The sequence below is a fragment of the Vigna unguiculata genome, chromosome 6, assembly GCF_004118075.2.
Source record: "Vigna unguiculata cultivar IT97K-499-35 chromosome 6, ASM411807v1, whole genome shotgun sequence".
Classification (NCBI taxonomy): domain Eukaryota; kingdom Viridiplantae; phylum Streptophyta; class Magnoliopsida; order Fabales; family Fabaceae; genus Vigna; species Vigna unguiculata.
In genome coordinates, this window is record NC_040284.1 from 33,335,747 (window position 1) to 33,353,752 (window position 18,006).

Here is an 18,006-nt window from a genome sequence, read left to right on the forward strand (position 1 = left end):
AGTATCGAGAGTTATTTCACAAATTCTTTGAACATAAAACTCTATTTATTCCTTATTTGGCGGCTTTAGTTCTAGAAAGAAAAAATGTAATTGTATATCACATTGCGAATCAGATATCTTAAAGAAAATATAACTCATTACACTCTTGAAATTAAAGCTGACAAAAAAAAAAACATTCTTGAAATTAAAAGCCCTATAAAATCCACTGTATTTAGTAAGGAAACATAATTTTTTAAAAGAGAAACCAATAAATTAGAAAATATTGATTATAGGAGGAAAAATAGTAAAACTATAAGTTGTTACAAAGGTATGATTTAGAGAGTTTATAAAAAAAATAGTAAAAACGAAAATGTATATTTTATAATAGGCAGAGACAGAGGGTTTGGTTTGAATGAATGGGGACAATATGGTGTCCAAGTTCATGAAAAAAAAGAATTAATGTAGGCGTTGACTGGTAATTTATAATATGGAGATTACAGCACAGCATATTTGCATAGCGTTGACAATAAATACAATTGTAGCTTTGGTGGGATATTTTATATTTCTTATACTTTAGAATGAGACAGATAATTACAAATACATGATATGTAAGGATATTTTATTTGCAGTAATTTATATAATAAATAATTTTTTATTTTATGTATTTAATTATATCATTTACTTATCATATGTTGTACTTTCTCAACCTTGTAAAAAATGTCAAAAATGGTGTTAAGAATCTAAGTATGACTTTAAGTCACATTGATTAGAAATGAGAAATAGGACATTATATAAGAATAAAAATTCATAAATTTATTGCATTAAGGTTTTGAGTTAAGAATGGTATAATTTCTTATGTGATTGAGTTCAGTTAATATTATATCTTCTTAGTGCAGTATTGTTTTATATCGAAAGTCTTCCTAACAATAAAGCTCGTTCCTTATTTTTTTTAATGAGAAGTGTTTTTTTAATTATGACTTAAAAAAAATCGTGTGTTTTGTTACCATTGTCTAAAATAATCAAAAACAGAAAAAAAGAAAAAAACACTTTATGCCAGACTATTTTTTCTTAATCTTGAATAAATTGGACCTTCTGTAAAACAACTGTTTCAAATTCTTTTTAGCAAATATTAATTAGTTTCAACAATATGTTCTTTAATATATATTTTTTAATACATTGTTCTACTGTACTATTAGTTAAACGGTATTAAAAATCACAAAAATTATAAATAAAACTCGTTAAATTAGTGATTTTCAACAAGTTTTATGACTAACAGTAAACAACTGATTACAATATATGTAAATATGTTGGAAAAAAGTTGTTAGTAGCGTATATTTTCTTAAATATTTTCAAATAAATATTAAAAAATCACTGTACAGAAGTAAATAATAAATATTTAACCACGCACACACATGATCTCAAATAGTCATTAAAAGTGGCTACCAGAATCTCAATCTCAAAGGCTGTGTTTCATTTTTTTTAAGAAATAAAAACTTAAATTATAAAGCTGAAACTGATCTTGTTAAAAAAATGGTTCGACTGAATTATTATTATTCACGCTATCGTATGTTTGATGTTTCCCAAGCACAAAAAAACTTAACTGGGGAAGGGTCTCATTGATTTTCATTTCCAACATGCAGATTTATTTTATTATTTGATTACTTAGCAAACTAATCTTATAATATTCGCGTGATTTGTTTTTTTAATCTGTTATCTTGAAATAATAAAACTGAGACCAGATCACTTGTTCTGTACATTACTCCATGTTGATTATTTATGGATAATGACTTTCTTCCATTGTTTATAATTTGCATTTACTTTCATCCATGCAAATGAACTAAAATACAAAATGATGAGATATTCGATGAATAAAAAGGAGAGAAATAAAAATAGGAGTGGGAAACGATTACTCATTTTTTATTAGATAAATTATCATTTGATCTCTTAATCAGAATGTTATGTGAAGTTAATCCTATAATTAAAAATCAAATCTTTGAGTATACTTGTTGTTAATCGAGATAGTCTATGATGATAGCTTTGTACCCTACTTGTTGCAATGCTAATTTAACACATTGAATGATGCACATGATTCCACATGTTCATCTATGTAGGTCTAGTTAGAGACTAAAATAAGAAGAAAAAGTGTTAATAATATATTCTTTTAAATATATTGTTTTGTTGTTGGATGTGTAGATTTTCATATTAATGAATCATATACTCATGGCTTTTAAAATTTTAGGAAATTTCATTCAATAATAAATGATATTAAAAAATATAATAGAAAGTTTCATTCAATAACTAGGTCTTTCTCTACAAAGGATTTTTTTTTTATTTGACTTTCTTTTGATTTGGTTTACTTAATTAACTAATCCAACATTCCAATATAAACTTGTGCAATTTGCCTACTTTACGTATCTTAAAAACCTGCATCCCATGCTTGCAAGAAAATCTTGATTTTATTTAATTAAATCTTAAGATCTGTAAATACTTAAGAATGATCCTTCAAGTTGTCCTGCCATGTACCTCTATCCTACCATCTATTAAACATTTTCGATTAAGTTAATTGTCATGACAATATTAATAGAGAAGGAGAGTTATATTGTTGTCATGACATTATAAAATTAATACAACTATAATGTCAAGTTTAATCTTCAACAGGATTGTTATCATAACAATGATTTTCGCAGCATCATATGTAGAGAGTTATATTATTATCTTTTATTTTTCTTTTTGATATATATTATTTTATATTCAAATTATCCTTCTTTAATATATTTATTTTTATTAATAAAAAAATGACATTATTAATATTGTTACTAAGGAAAAATTCAATACCAATAATATTAACATGTTCATATAAGAGAATATCACACCACTTTCAATACAAATTAACTTTGTAAATTTTTTATTGTTAAATAATTTTAATAAAACTGCTTTTTAAATTTATAACCTCAATAAAATTGAATTAAAGATGGAAAAATAAAATAAATGGTATAATAAATACTGTAAAATATTTAAAAGGAAAACAAAAACGTTCAGAAAAAAGAAGGAAGCAAGTCATATCATAATGTATTGCAATTTAAAGAAAATTTACGACAATTTATTAAAAGTTATAATTTCATTAAATTTTTTCCGTCACAACGTTGGATTTTTTTTATGGAGTCGAGGAGAGAAATGTTACCAAATTCATATTAAAACTTGAAATTATATTTTGCATACACATTTTATATGCAACTTAGTCACTTTTTTGGCAATATACAAGTAAAAATTTAGGCAAATTTTAAACAAAAACAAGTAGCAATCTAATATGTATTTACCGTTTCTTTTTCTATTAGTTGAAATTTATTTGTGTAACTAATTTATATATTACCCTCCGAATGTAACAAAAAAAAAAATAACACATAGGCCAACCCTAGATTTGATAACAGAGATTAATTATTGACCTACTCCATTGGTTGGTTATGATACCTATCACACTTTTGTTGATTACCATTCATAGTTGCATCATTTAACTTTATTCTCAACCAAACTTTGTCTTCACACACCAAATGTAGATCCAACCTAAGCGTTAAAGTTAAAACACTTACTTAATTCTACTAAATATAAAATGCATACACCGGTATGATTAAACAAATTGTCTTTTTCAACTTTAAGAGATCTCTATGGTAGAAATTATAACATGTGTCTGGTGTAATCATGATAGTAATTCTTGATCTTTATACGAATAAAAGATGTTTTGATAACATTTGAGTTTAGATATATCAAATTCGTTGTTTTAGTGTGAGGTTGGTCTTTGTGACAAGAGTTGCACAATATATTGGAGTAAATTTTTCGCCTTAGTGCGAGGTTGAGCTTCGTGTCAGAAGTTAATTATATATCAGATTACATATATTTATTTTAGCGTGTGGTTGACATTTGTACCAGGAGTTAATTCAAAATTATATCACATTCGTGCGTCTTAGTGCGGGGTTGACCTCTGTGCCAGGAAATAATTATATATAAGATTACATTCATTCTCTTAGTGCGAGATTTGAAACACATATGTTGTCTGTTGTGCTTCAAACTCTTACACTCATTCACATATGTTTTGCTTTATTTTAATTTATCTAGGACTCTCAATAGTTCTTAATTTATCTCTCTCAAATTTGAAGAATTATGTTGATTTATTTTGTCAAAACAAACATTGTCACCTATGCTTTCACTTCTAGTTTCTAGTCATTAATGGATGGTGAGGACTGAAAAGTAAATGTTTGGTGTTTATTTCTAATGATTTGTAGGGATTTGTGAGAGGAGATTTGCAGGAAGAGGGGAATGATGTTCTAATTGTAAATAATTTGTAGTTTTCAAAGGATCATAACTTATTGAGAATATCTATTTAGGATCTTAAGATTCATGACCTCACACATTAACATGTATGAATCATAATATGATATTAACATTGATCCATGAGAGATCCAATGAGAATCCGTTTTGTCAATTTTGTTCTTTAATCTTTTTTTCCTAATTTATCTCTTTGTCTTTCCTTTTGGCCTCTCATATTTTTTGTTCTTGATGACTTACACCGTGAAAGAACCTTATGGTCATAGAGAACCTAATATCCTTTGATAAACCAATATCTATTAAATTAGACTAGATTTTATTTTATTGTTATTTTATTATAACTTTCCATAATAATCAATTTGTCTTTAAATTTTCTCATTTATTTGTTCACATGAAAATTTTTTAAAAATAAAATAAAATAAAAGAATACAAAGTATTGAGACCACAACATTTTCATGATAAAAATTACATTTCACAAAACATATAAAAACTATACCTATTATAAAAAAAATATAAATAAATACGTAGAAATAATTAAATTTTCGTATTTATTTTGCATTGTATTTATGTTATAATTTGAACCATGTTTTTATTTTATTTTTTTATCGAAAGGAAAACATAAAGTTCGGTAAGAAAATGTATCAAATATGGATGGTATATTCTTCATTGGTTCTCAACTCTCAACAACCCACTACCACTTCAATGCAACTTCAACAAGAAAAAACGAAAAAAAAAATATCATTAACATTAAAACTCGTGATTTCACTTTAAAGATTATTTTACACGTCATCATCATAAATTTTTTTTTCGTTATTCATAAAAAACATATATAATTTTAATATATATATATATATATAATTTAAAAATAAAATAAAATAATATAATTCAAATAAAGTTTTTTTTTTGTTAGGGTTTAGTTTTTTCAAATATTTACTCTTTGGTATGAAATCTAAAGAAGTTGAATAATTCCATTAAAAAAAACTAATTTCTGTGAATTTTTATCCTCTTTTAAGTTTCAATACTTAAGAGAAAAGATTGACAAAAATAAATAGAAATAAAAAGAATAGAGTTCTTTGAAAACTAACAAGAAACTATAGAAGTTTATTGAAGAGGAATTTGGAAATTTATAAAAGAAGAAAAGTATTTAAACCTAAAACTAATTATGACAATCACTGAAATTTAAATTTAACTTTGATCACTGTTAGCATCAATACAGTCTTTTTAACACACTAATACCTTGTTATATAATTATAATCTTTAAATGCTGATTATATTTATAAATTTTCTTGCACTGCGCGTGATACAGGTGTAACAACTTTTGTACAGTGTATTTATTTATTCAAAAATGATATTTTTGATAAAGTTTAGTTTTACAAATTTTGACAAATTATTATTTTTGGTAAAAGAAAAATTAAAATTTTATTACTTTATTTTTGTTAGAACTTTATATTAATTTGAATTTTTGTAAAATAGTTTAATTGTCGTTTTATTCACGCCCCAATTTGACATTGCCTTTTAAATCTTGCATACATTTGTTATTAAAGTTCGAAGGCGGTTTCTTATAAAAACCGGGGATAAATATTTCGTTGGCCCTTATTAATACGGAAAATGATATTATGATTTTATATTTTATATTTTTATCTTTTATTATGAGTTATTAAAAAAATATAGTGTTATATTAATAAATGATTTATAATAAATCACATAAGAAGACGAAAGGATGTGAGTTAAAAAATAGAATTCATAGTATTATTTTTCAATTGATATAACATACTTAACTTATTTGTATATAATTTATGTTATTATAAATTTAACTTGGTAAAATTTTTATTCAGGATGGACTGCATTTTTCTTTAATTTTTTGAATAGACGAAATTGAGATATTATTTATTCTTATTTATTTTTTAATTAAATAATCTTGATTTTTACTCATTTTGTATTTATTTCTCTTCATTAAACAGTTGTCATTCTCACTTTTTTTTCTCATTATTTGCTGTTTTTTTTTTATTTTCCTCTTTACCAACCAGAACAATAATTTTTAACTTAATTTAAATATTTTACATGATTTTACGCGATTTGACTCATGATTCATAGAATATTTGCTAATCACTACATATACTTAAGAAATCCATTTTAAACTTTTCTTTAAATAAAAAAAAAATAAGTTTTATATTACTTTTTTGAATACTCTAAATTGTATGATATGAGTTTTAAATTAACGAAAATATGAATAATAAAATTGATTTAATAAAGAAATTAAATTATTGAGTATTCGTTTGAAAAACAGTTGATTAAATAATTAAAATAAAAGTATTTCATACATTTAAAACTTTAAAAGAATATGGATATGTCTACATTCATTTTTACTGGTTTGGTTATGGAAAGCACGTCTAAATTCATTGGATTTGAATACACAGAATAAAACCTTAGTTTTTGTATCTTTTGAACCACTGGTTAACTGCCACGTGGCTATAGGTTTGTTGCGCATGCACCTCTTTATTTTCACTTGGTCAATGACTAATTCACTCCACTATTCTATTTATCAATCAATCACTACGCTTTTTTTAAAGATCCACTTTACATAAAATTTTCGTAAGCACATACTTTAAATCTTCATTTTAATTGCACACAAACCCATCATGTTTCACAAATTAAAAAGGGAGCAAAGAGACAAACAATAGATTCCTAAACACCAAATTGAGTTCAGATGTTTTATTCATCCAATTTCACCTATTTAAATGCACATAAGATTTAATATTTATGTGTCTTCATTTTTATTTTTTTTATAACTTTGAACTTCTGGTTAGATTTTAAAGGAGGAGTTTCATTAGAGAGAACAAACATCAATGAAACATGAGACTAATCATATAAGATATTGACATCACTTTCAATCCAACACCTTAAGACAATGAGTTTATTGGTATTTATTTTTATATAGCGTTCTACTTTTTCATTTTTAACCAATGTAGAACTTAGACTCACAATTGAATTCCTAACGATACTTATTAATTCACTTTCTACGTTTGATTTACCGAACAACTAAAGCTATTTAGCGGCTGAAACTGGAATGATAAATACTTAAAAGAAAACCCTAAAAGCATGTAATAAAGAAGAAACTGAGAAGCAGGAATAAAATTGAAACTTACCATGACGTTGAGCTTCTCCAATGGCCTCAACAATAAGAATTTGCTGAATTTGGAGGTGGAGAAGCTTCAAATCCGCAGCGTCCTTTAATTTCTAAATTGTTTGCATCTCTCTCTAATCTCTAACGCAAAACACAAAATGAATTCAAGTTTGGAGACAATTATGAACTTCGAAACCTCCTTTAATAGCAACGAAAACTCTACCAATACAAAACTATCAAAACGATCATTTTCTTAAGAAAAACAAAAGTAAAACCTCTGTCAATCATAAGAGGAATTAATACAAATAGTTTAATAAAATGCGATGCTGCCTGCTTACAAATGAACAAGGTGCCGAAGCTAATCAGGTTTTGATTCTTAATTTAGAAAAAAAAATTGAATATTGATGTAGACTTTTGGATATATGTTGTTGATTTCTTCTGCAAGGTCTCCTTTAACTCATGCATATTATGTACACATATTCATTTGTTTATTTTCCCTGTAAATTCATTCGTAATTTCATAACAAAAATAATATGCAGAGGCAATTTAAATTCTTAGATTCCACAATACAAAGGGAAAGAAACAATATCAGGAATCTTATGGTCTGTCTGTTATTGCTGACGCCACAGGTTTGACAAAAATAAACTTTTTATTAGATTAAATATTTAATAATTTTCTTTTTTAATTTTTCGAGATACGATGTAAAAAATTAGTTATTTATGTCAACAATAAATCCAAAGAAAGAAGCTGGTGGTGACTGAAAAGATAAAACCGTAGCGTTCAAAGAAAATATATTTCTTCGTAAATTGTTGGGCCACGATGAAGAAGCTAGGCCCAGTCCAAAAAACAGGAACAGTTAATATTTTTAACGTGAGACCAACATGAATCTAAGCACAAACATGAAAAGTTGCAGCGATGAAAGCAAAGAGAAATTTAATGAAGTGGTTTTCAACAATTCCAGAACTCAGCCCTCTTGACCGTGGAAATGCTCTGAAGAACTCTCACCGGAGAAACGTATCCCATCACTGTCACCCTCTTCGACTCTACGTCTACACTGAATGATGTAACTCCTGACATTGCATTGTATATATGTTCAAAACACAACGTTATTTTTCTTACTATCATTTCAGATTATCAAAATATATATGTGTAATGATGTACCTTCCATCTTCGAAAGATGCTTTTTCACTTTACCAGCGCATCCTTCACAGTGAATAGCGACCCTCATCACCACCACCTGACCATAAACAAACACATACATAACTCCTTCAAAATGCAAAGATAAGAGAGCAAAAAAATTATTTGATGAAGAAAAGGGAAATAATCAGTGCTCCACGTTGCTTTGCAGAGTTTAGCAGTGATACAGAATGTGCAACTGTTGAGGCTTAGTTGACCATACTCAAAAGGAAATACTCTGACATGTGCAACAAAAAAATGGAATTCCATTTCCTTTTCTTCTGTCTATTATTTTGGACTCATTATATTAATATGCTAGCAGTACTTACTGTTTTAAGAATTTGAATCGGAAGTTATCAACTACTGTAGCATAGTTCCTTTCATTTTTTTTCAAATTTTTCCGGAAGGGACTTATCATTTTCGTGATAAAAACAGAAGAGATAAAGCAAAGGACAGTGCAAAAGATTCTACAAAAATGTAAGAGAAAGAAAGGTTAACAACTGAGAAAAAAGAAATGAAGGAAACGTTTGTAATTTGCATTGCATTTGACATGGAGTGAGAAAGTGTGAAGTGATGATAATATATCTGAGTAACCTGGAAGACATGATCCGATGTGGTTTTGTGAAGTTGGGTTGATCCATTGTGTTGATCTTGGCTTCTCTCCTGGATGTTTGGTGAAGAGAGAGAGTGAGAGTCTTTGAAGGTGGCAGTGGCAGAGTGAACAAGTTTGGAGTAGCTGGAACATTTGATCAACCTTGTATCATCCAGAGAAACACTTCTTTCATGTCTCTTACTCCTACTCCGAGGCACGACCACAGACCAAACTGCTGTTGATGCCTCAGAGGGACACATCAAACCATTCCTCATTCTCCTCTTACTGTTCTTCAGGCTCATCACAATATCAGATATTCTGAGACCAAAGAGGACGGTGTATATGTTTAGAGAGATGTAGTTGACACTTACGATGGTTTTCAAAGTGGAAGGAACTAGAAAGTGACTATAGAATACGAGAGAGACGTGCTGTCATTATGATGTAGCTAACAAATAACAATGACTTCACTGGAAGAGTGGAACCCTTTTGTCATTTTATGTATTATGTCTGCATATATATGACCTTTAAAGACTCCAAATTCACGTCCTTTTCAGCTTTTAATGCTGAGAAATCGACACTCTACTAACCCTTTTTGCTATAATGGATTACAAGGACATGTCGCAGAAAATCACATTAGATAGAACATGAATTTCTTGTATTATTTGTAGCTTTGGGGTGTTGTGTGGATATTAAAACTAAAGAACTCTTCTTTTATCCACCACTTCTTATTGTTGACCTTAGCCAGCTATGAGTGATGAGAGTAAGAAAAATACAAAGGAGCACTTCGTCTTCATCCTCCACAGAAAATTATGTAAGCTGAAGAAGTAGGGCACCCTTTGTTACAAGGGTATAGTGGATATGGTCGTTTTCTCTTGTCTTCTGCAAAAAGGTTATAGCCACTATTTAAGCATGGGCGTTAGGTATATAGTGGAAAAGCTGAAAATGTAGTTGGACAGCGATGCATCAAAGGTATTTAGTCGATGCACAAAAATGGCTAAAATCAGTGGGGAGAGATCGATGCAGAGAAATGTTACAAGTTGCTGAGTATTGCTCTTACATGTTCAGCAAATCAACTAATCAATACAAGAATCAAACTACTAATAATGCTGTATAAACTATGTATGATTATGCAACAAGAAAATGAAAAAAGAAAAATGAAGAAAAAATGGGAGATTAATATGATTTATGAAGCAACACGTAGGAGGTAGAATTAGAAGATGATTAAATGAAACAGACATGACTGATCGAAGCTTCCTTAATGATGATTGCATGAGTTCTGCATACGCACACTGCTTTGTCTGAGGGATGGCATGTGACATTATTTAAGTGGGTTCAGTCTTAAATTCCTTCTTCTGTTCAATGCTGCAGAAAGTAGCAGAGTATGACATCAAACCAAGGACCACCATCACTCTGATACTTCTACCAACCTTAGCAGAAACTCATCACTCCAACTCTTCCATTACCGTCCAAAGTTCCAAGCTAAAATTAATTAAGTGCAGCACCTTACAAACTTCAATGAAATATTAAAGCTTTCCCATGAAAAATCTACTTTGTTAAAAAATCAATACAATAAATGTAAGGGAAAACTTTTTGCATAAAAGAAAAATTATTGGATGAAGGGTAATCTATGGGGCCAAGTACTAGATTTATGATTTACAGTATTATTAACAAAATTAAATAAGAATTTTTAAAATCAGCGAAATAGTTTTACTATTTAGGTTCATTGCATAATGCTCTCCTTGAAGTTCAATCGGACCAATTATTTTTAAAGAGAGTTGTTCTTGATGTGAAAAAAAATAATACAAGAAATCAAGAACTAAAGCAGTAATTAATGGCATGTTAAAAAACAAAATTCTCCACGATAAAAAGTGAAAGGTTGAAAAAAGCACAGAAAAGCAGGAAAGCGAAAAACTCGATCAATTAAGATTTCTATTATCACTCCAATTTGTTGATTCACAGTAAATCCTGGTGTGACTTAACGTGGATAATTGATTAATATACAATTATTTTATTTTTAAAAAAATTAATGACTTACGTTATGTTACATAAAAAAGTAGAAGACGAGAGTCAAGATCGAACTTAAAGTACAATTTTTCTTTAAGAAAAAATACAACAAATATGAATTAATAACCGAAGCTAATGAAAAATGAAATTGTCTAAAGAATGCAATTTAGGAAATCTCTCTACAATTTTTTATCTTTAAAGATTAACTGATCAATGCCTCACACTTTGAAAGGACAAATTTCGTGAGAAAAGTCATTTTTCAGTAACTACTAATATAGGAAAAGAAAGAGAGAACATAATCCTTAAACAACATTAGCGACCTTTCTCATTTGTTAAACGTTGGTCCTGTTGAGTTTCGATAGGAAGAATATCATTGAAGCGAAGAACAAGTTCCTGTTATTTATTGCACTACAAAGATGTCTATGTTACAGGTTTAGTTCTTAGAGGAATGCTCTTACAAGTAGAAGTGGTGAAATACTCAGATTTGACACTTTGCTTTATTTTATGCATATATTATTCATAAAACTGACAGAAGATAGTGTTAGTTTTGCTCCTGATAGATAAGATATTTGAGTCTCTGTGAGGCTTCAATGATGGAATGTCTCAAACCGAAAGCACTAATTCTTATATACCCTTCACCACCTGGTCCAAAACCACTACCCGGGACAGTAATTATGTGAGTCTTCTCAAGAATTTCAGCAAAAACGTTCCAAGATTTTGAGCCAGGGAAATGAACCCAAACATAGGGTGCATTTTTACCACCATAAACTGTCAGACCAAGAGAAGTCAAAGCATCAACCAGCATCCTTGCATTCTCCATGTAGTAGTCGACAAGGGACTGTATGGCCTGAAATTTTCCACAATCACACCAATGCCAAAACAGTTCCATACAGATCATAGTAGCAAAGAAGCCACAATTTGAACTAAACAATAGTAGCAATAATTTTGACTAGCTGCTATACATGTTCTTAGGAAGTAGAATTTACCCTTAAACCTTCTGGGGAAAGGCATGCTAGTCCACCAGCTTGAGCTATGCTGGATGCTCCATTGAAACATGTGCACATTATACGGTTGAAATCATGCATAACAGGGAAGCCATTTGAGTACAAGAGTTCCTCAGGGACCACTGTCCAACCAAGGCGAACACCTGTGAAGCCAGCAAATTTCGAGAACGATGACACTTCAATTGCAACCTGAACATAACAAGGAGCAAAATAGGTTAAGCTTCCATTACAGAAAATAGTACAGAATAACAAAAAGGGTGTACAAGATGGTAGTGAAAACAACATGAAACAGAAAGGGACTAGTGGCACACATACCTCTCTGGCTCCAGGAATTTCATAGATTGATTTAGGACTATCATCAGTAATGTATGCTGCATATGCAGAGTCAAAGATGATGATCGATCCATTGACTCTGGCAAAATCCACAAGTTGCTGTAATTGCTTCCTTGTTGCTGCATGACCAGTGGGATTGTTTGGAGAATTGAAGAAAATAAGTTCTGTCCTTGAAATGCTTGGCAGATCAGGAAAGAAATTAGTTTGAGGTCCACATGTCATGTATTCTATGTTTTTATACTTCCCAGCTTTATCTACAAACTTCCCAGCTTGACCAATTATGACACTCGAATCTATGTAGGCCTGTCTTAAGAAAACATTTAAACAAGTTCCACATTATAAGACAAGATAGAATGTAACCAAACACTGAGGTTTTTTTACTGTTCTAAAAGTTTATTCCCGAGAACTTATTCAAAGTGAAGAAGATGAATGACTATACCGGAAAGGATGGATCCTGCACAGCTATCTTCAGATTGGGACCCATAAGTAACTAGATACATTGAGAGAAATCAAATTCAGCACTTCATACTAATGTGAGCATTAGCAAAGGAATCTAATTTACGATGAGGACGAGACATGACCTGAAGACGAGTAATATCACACTGTGCACCATCTGAAACAAAAACCTCAGAAGGCTTAATCCCCAGATCTTTGTAAAATGAATCAGAAATTGCCTTCCTCAGGGCCTGCAATGATATATAATGATTCATCACAAAACATAAGATTAGATAAAGATAGATTGCAGAGTTAATAATAAGTACTTCAAATACAAAAACACTTCCATATAGGATCACAAATAACTTCACCATACATTTGTTGTCTAAATCTGTTACAATATTTATAGAGAATTGGATCGGACAGGGATACGAACAAAGGTAAAGAAAATGATATTTTGACTTCTATAATTTCACTCTCAGTTTACATTTGACGTTTTAGTATTAGATACTGATTCTTTCAAAGAAAAAAAAATGGTATATTTATCAATACTTTACATTAACTCTCGTCAGAATCGTCAGAAGATCGTGCGACTTTAAATATGGTAATTGCAACCTTTTAAATTATAAAAGATCTTATTTTATTATGAAACTAAAAATTTATTTTTATTATTCTCTTCTCGTTTTATGGTCCTTTTTCTATTTTTATTTAGAAAACTTTTCTTTATCTACATAATTCTCTGCTCTCTTTTAGTTGTTCGACTTAATCGATATCTACCAAATTTACTCGTATCCTACGGTATTTTTATCGCAACTTCAATTATAATTTTTTTAGTGCGACTTTAATGGATTACATATTAAGAAATGTAAATCTCAGTATTACCACATTAAATAATTTTCAAAGTACATATTCTATAATTTTAAAAAAAATTATTTTTTAAATATTTTATCATTTTAAATTTTTTAAATATTTAATTTTTTGATCACGTGTGTTTATAATTTTGAGGGAAATTCTTTAGTTTATTAGATAATCGAATAACATAATTTTTCATTCTCACTTTTAACGTCCAACAATTGAATCGATTGAATGTTCACCCAAGATTACTCAACTTCTTAATATATTCTTCCTCCATCAATCTTTTGAACAGAGGTGTCAAAATGGATTGAAACTCGCGAGTCAACTTGGCTCATCACGGATTGAGATTGGGTTGAAATTTTTTTACAAATTTCAATACGCGTTGATTCTTGACCCGACTTATCTAGAACTCGGCTCACCCGGGTTGAACCTGTTGTGAGCCGGGTTGGCTCACCAACCCGCAAATAAAAGAGTCACGTCACACTAGTATTTTTTATTAAGTTGGATTTTACATTTGGGTTATGTTAATCAACACATAAATAATTTGAATTTTTTTATTTTGGTTTGTATTTGAATTATATTAAAGTTTATTTAGATTTTAATTAGAATTATAATTTAGTTTTGAATAAAAATAAATAAATAAATAATATTTTTTTAATTAAGTGAATCCGTCAGCCAACCCGTTTAACCCACCAACTCGTGGTGTGTCGGGCCGAGTTCGAATTTTTGTTTGCTCATTAAAAAGTTAACCGGATTGGGTTGACTCATTAAATTATCAATCCATGGTGGATTGAGTCGGTTTATCCGTTTTGACAGCTCTAATCTTATAAAAGAAAAATAATAAACATTATAACTATCATGAAATTTCAATTAATTATTATTTAATATAATTTTTTCTGTAATTTTTTCTAATAAATTATTTAATTAATATATGGGTGGATTCGTTATTGGAGAGATACATGAATATTTATTCAGAACACCTCAATATTGGTGAATGAATAAAAAGAAAGCATTTTCTGTTTCATATGAGAATTTCATGATAAAATGCATCGGAATGAAAAAAAAAATATGAATTTCTCAAACAAGATCCTATATACCTTTTCACCTTGCTCTGGTCCATATCCTTTATAGCCTGATGCTGTTGAAAGGCCATGCACAAACTGCAAAACACCAATGCTTCTGGTTATAAACTTGCTATCTCAATTCAAGAGAGTTAAAACAAATTCATAGAAAATGCACAAGAATCGTTAAATTTTTCTGACAAATACTGGTAGACGCATTTTGTATTATACTGTATAAATTCAAGGGGCAAGGGACAATAATTCATGTTACTTCATGTATAACTAGAGTCGTCAAAGTGGATTAGAATTTGTGGGTCAACCTAGCCTATCACAGGTTTGGGTCGGGTTGAGTTGAAATTTTTTTACAAATGTCAGTATGGGTCAACTTTTGATCTGTCTCCCAAAAACTCGAATCACCCAGGTTGAACATGTGGTGAGTCAGGTTGGCCCACCAACCCGTATGGTCACACACATTATGTTGGGCTTTGCGATGTTAGATTGTTTTTTTAACCAAACACATTAATGGGTTGGCAAATGGAAATCTAACTTCAACTCCAAATAGATGAGGATAAAGAATATGCTTCAAGAAATGAAAATGTTGTGGATTTATCCATTCAAGATTCTAATATTATAGTTGGATAAGTGACAAGAATGTTTTGATCTTAAATAGCAATTTTTTTATTTTATTTTGGTTTGTATTGGAGTTTAACATCATTTTGGATTGTACTTAGATTGTACTGAAGTTTATTTAAATTTTAATTCATATTATAATTTATAATTTAAGAAAAAAATGATATTTTATTTTAAATAAGTGGACTAGTAAGTCAACCTGTTTAACCCACCAACCCGTAGTGGATCAGGTCGGATTCAAAAATTTTTAACTTACTTATAAATGAATCAGATTGAATTGACCCATCAAATGACTAACTCGTAGTGGATCGAATCGGACCAGACCGATACGTCCATTTTAAGAGCTCTATGTATAACACACTCTCATTTCATAGAGTTTATACATGCATCATCTTCTGCTAATTCAGAAAAAATAAGGTTTATAATTAACTTACATCAACCATGCTAGCTGTTACAGTTGTTGGTAAGGGTTGTGTCGTATCACCAACTCCAAGGTCTATCACATCTGCATGTGGATGCCTCTTCAAGTGCATCATCTTTTGTCTTTCAATCTGATTATATCATAAAATCTAAGACATCTCATACGAAAAAGTGAATACCCAGAAGAGACTGAAAAATCTTGGATTATAGTAATCTAAAATTATATATATATATATATATATATATATATATATAACAGCTTTTTATAATATTTTGTTTTAGGTTTATTGTATCTTCAGTCCATACATCCAAAATAAGATATAAAAAAGGTTTTTCCAATACAAAATTGATCTTGGTAGGTAGCATTTTGTCACATCAATATGAAACAAATGCTGAAAAATTGTAATACTAAAATCATAGGAATTTATATACACCGGATGGTCAAGGAAAGTGAAGTTATGTTTGGATTAATAAAAAAATGAGACATTAGAAAATAAATTTTCGCTCAATTATTAGTATCTTTTATGACAAAATAAAATTCTCATTTCACATTCGTCTTAACGTGGAACAAACATCGATGTCAATAAAAAAGATGGAAATGTTATCTTCGATGTGGTCTATTACCATATTCCAACCAATAAAATTCTATAATACCATTATATTCCACCAATCCAAACATATTCCAAATAATGTCATTATAGCAAAACAAGATTAAACTTTGAAGGTTATTGCAAAAAAAGAAAAAAAAATAGTTGTCAGATATTTTTTCTCTCCTAGGAAAATGGCTAAAATAGAAATCAACATCACAATATGTTGAATTGGAGGTTAAAAAGAAAGTTTAATTAGTCGGATGGTACCTACTTTTATTTAGATGTGTCAGTTTGGTATCCGCTTTTAAAAAAGTGTCAATTGAGTCTCAGTTTTTGAAAATATGCCTCAATTATGTCCTTTTCAGCAAAAAATTATTAACATCATTAACGATATTCATATTTAAAATGACTTACAAAATTAAGTATTGATATTTATATTAAAATTTAGTGATAAAAGTCATGAATTAAGTTAATGACTTTAGTAATTTTTGTCTGAAATGGACTTGATTAAGACACTTTTTTCAAAAGTTGAGACTATATTTATACATTTTTAAAAGCGGATACCAAACTGACATATCTGAACGAAAGTGACTACCATCCGACTAATTAAACCTAAAAAGAAATGAAATTTGGAAGCAGTAAATGGATGTGATAAGCCAGATTAATTAATTAATTAAAGTGATGACAATCATGAGAAGAGAAAAATTGTGGAAAAGAAAGGACCTCAGGAAATAAATAACCATGTTGCAGTTTCTCCATGTTTACATTCCTGGGTACCTTAGTGCAGTGTCCTGCACGCATGATCACAGTCATGAAGATGATAAATCCAAAAACTAAAACGAAAAGTTGAACCAAAGAACAACAAGAGCTGTGAACATACCGATTCTCACGTTTTGAGTGTTGAATGTGCAAGAGAAGCTATGGATTAATACTATATTAGTGAAGAAGAGAAGAGTAGAGGAAATAAGTGAAGATGATTGAGATTATTATTTTTACCTTGGAACTACCATCTTAGGCTGAAAAACATCAGCGCTGCAAATTGAAGAGTTGTACATTGCTCTAATTGCCATTGAAACTCTTCTCAGACTAGTTTTGCTTAGATTAATAGTAACACTTGTGCCACTCATTTCCACAATGGCCACATATTTATATGCATAATATACCAACTAATTAAAAAATGTTTGTAGACACATGTGAGAAACTGATTTTTCCCTTTCTCAATTTCATTTTCCACATACCTAATTTTATATTCGTTAAATTAAAACATAGTTGCGCTATATTTTTATGGTTTCGTCTGTTTAGGGTCAATTCATTATTTATAAACATTGATGAAGTTAATTATAGAGCCCTTGAAACTAAAGTTTATTTAATCAACTATACAAATATTAATTTCGTGTAATTTTTAATAAAAAAATATTACAAAAAAGATAATTTTAACATTTTGAGACTTAAATAATTGGAATTACTCACTTTTGAAGGCTAT

General features: G+C 29.4%; 2 protein-coding genes across 2 annotated transcripts; both read right to left on the reverse strand.

The window, feature by feature from the left end:
- Positions 1-8,181: 8,181 nt before the first annotated feature.
- LOC114188943 lies at positions 8,182-9,662 on the reverse strand. Its single transcript, XM_028077619.1, has 3 exons — positions 9,194-9,662; positions 8,585-8,660; positions 8,182-8,493 (listed from the first exon to the last, which is right to left on the reverse strand). The coding sequence occupies exons 1-3, from the start codon at positions 9,491-9,493 to the stop codon at positions 8,372-8,374; spliced, it is 498 nt and encodes a 165-aa protein (XP_027933420.1). The 5' UTR covers positions 9,494-9,662; the 3' UTR covers positions 8,182-8,371.
- A 1,906-nt stretch (positions 9,663-11,568) lies between these two features.
- LOC114189046 (aminotransferase ALD1, chloroplastic) lies at positions 11,569-17,619 on the reverse strand. Its single transcript, XM_028077743.1, has 10 exons — positions 17,520-17,619; positions 17,404-17,441; positions 17,247-17,314; positions 15,948-16,064; positions 14,920-14,982; positions 13,114-13,218; positions 12,972-13,022; positions 12,515-12,835; positions 12,182-12,388; positions 11,569-12,042 (listed from the first exon to the last, which is right to left on the reverse strand). Exons 1-10 carry the CDS (start codon positions 17,591-17,593, stop codon positions 11,737-11,739), a joined length of 1,350 nt encoding a protein of 449 aa, XP_027933544.1. The 5' UTR covers positions 17,594-17,619; the 3' UTR covers positions 11,569-11,736.
- Positions 17,620-18,006: the final 387 nt, after the last annotated feature.

Excerpts from the sequence above, each read along its gene's own strand:
- LOC114189046 (XM_028077743.1), bottom strand. The coding sequence starts at position 17,593 with ATGGCAATTAGAGCAATGTACAACTCTTCAATTTGCAGCGCTGATGTT. Across the intron at positions 14,983-15,947 it reads TAACAGCTAGCATGGTTGAT|TTTGTGCATGGCCTTTCAAC; the intron begins GTAAGTTAATTA and ends GGTGTTTTGCAG. Across the intron at positions 13,219-14,919 it reads GACCAGAGCAAGGTGAAAAG|GCCCTGAGGAAGGCAATTTC; the intron begins GTATATAGGATC and ends ATATCATTGCAG.
- LOC114188943 (XM_028077619.1), bottom strand. The coding sequence starts at position 9,493 with ATGAGCCTGAAGAACAGTAAGAGGAGAATGAGGAATGGTTTGATGTGT. Across the intron at positions 8,661-9,193 it reads CATCGGATCATGTCTTCCAG|GTGGTGGTGATGAGGGTCGC; the intron begins GTTACTCAGATA and ends GTTTATGGTCAG. Across the intron at positions 8,494-8,584 it reads GCATCTTTCGAAGATGGAAG|GAGTTACATCATTCAGTGTA; the intron begins GTACATCATTAC and ends ATGCAATGTCAG.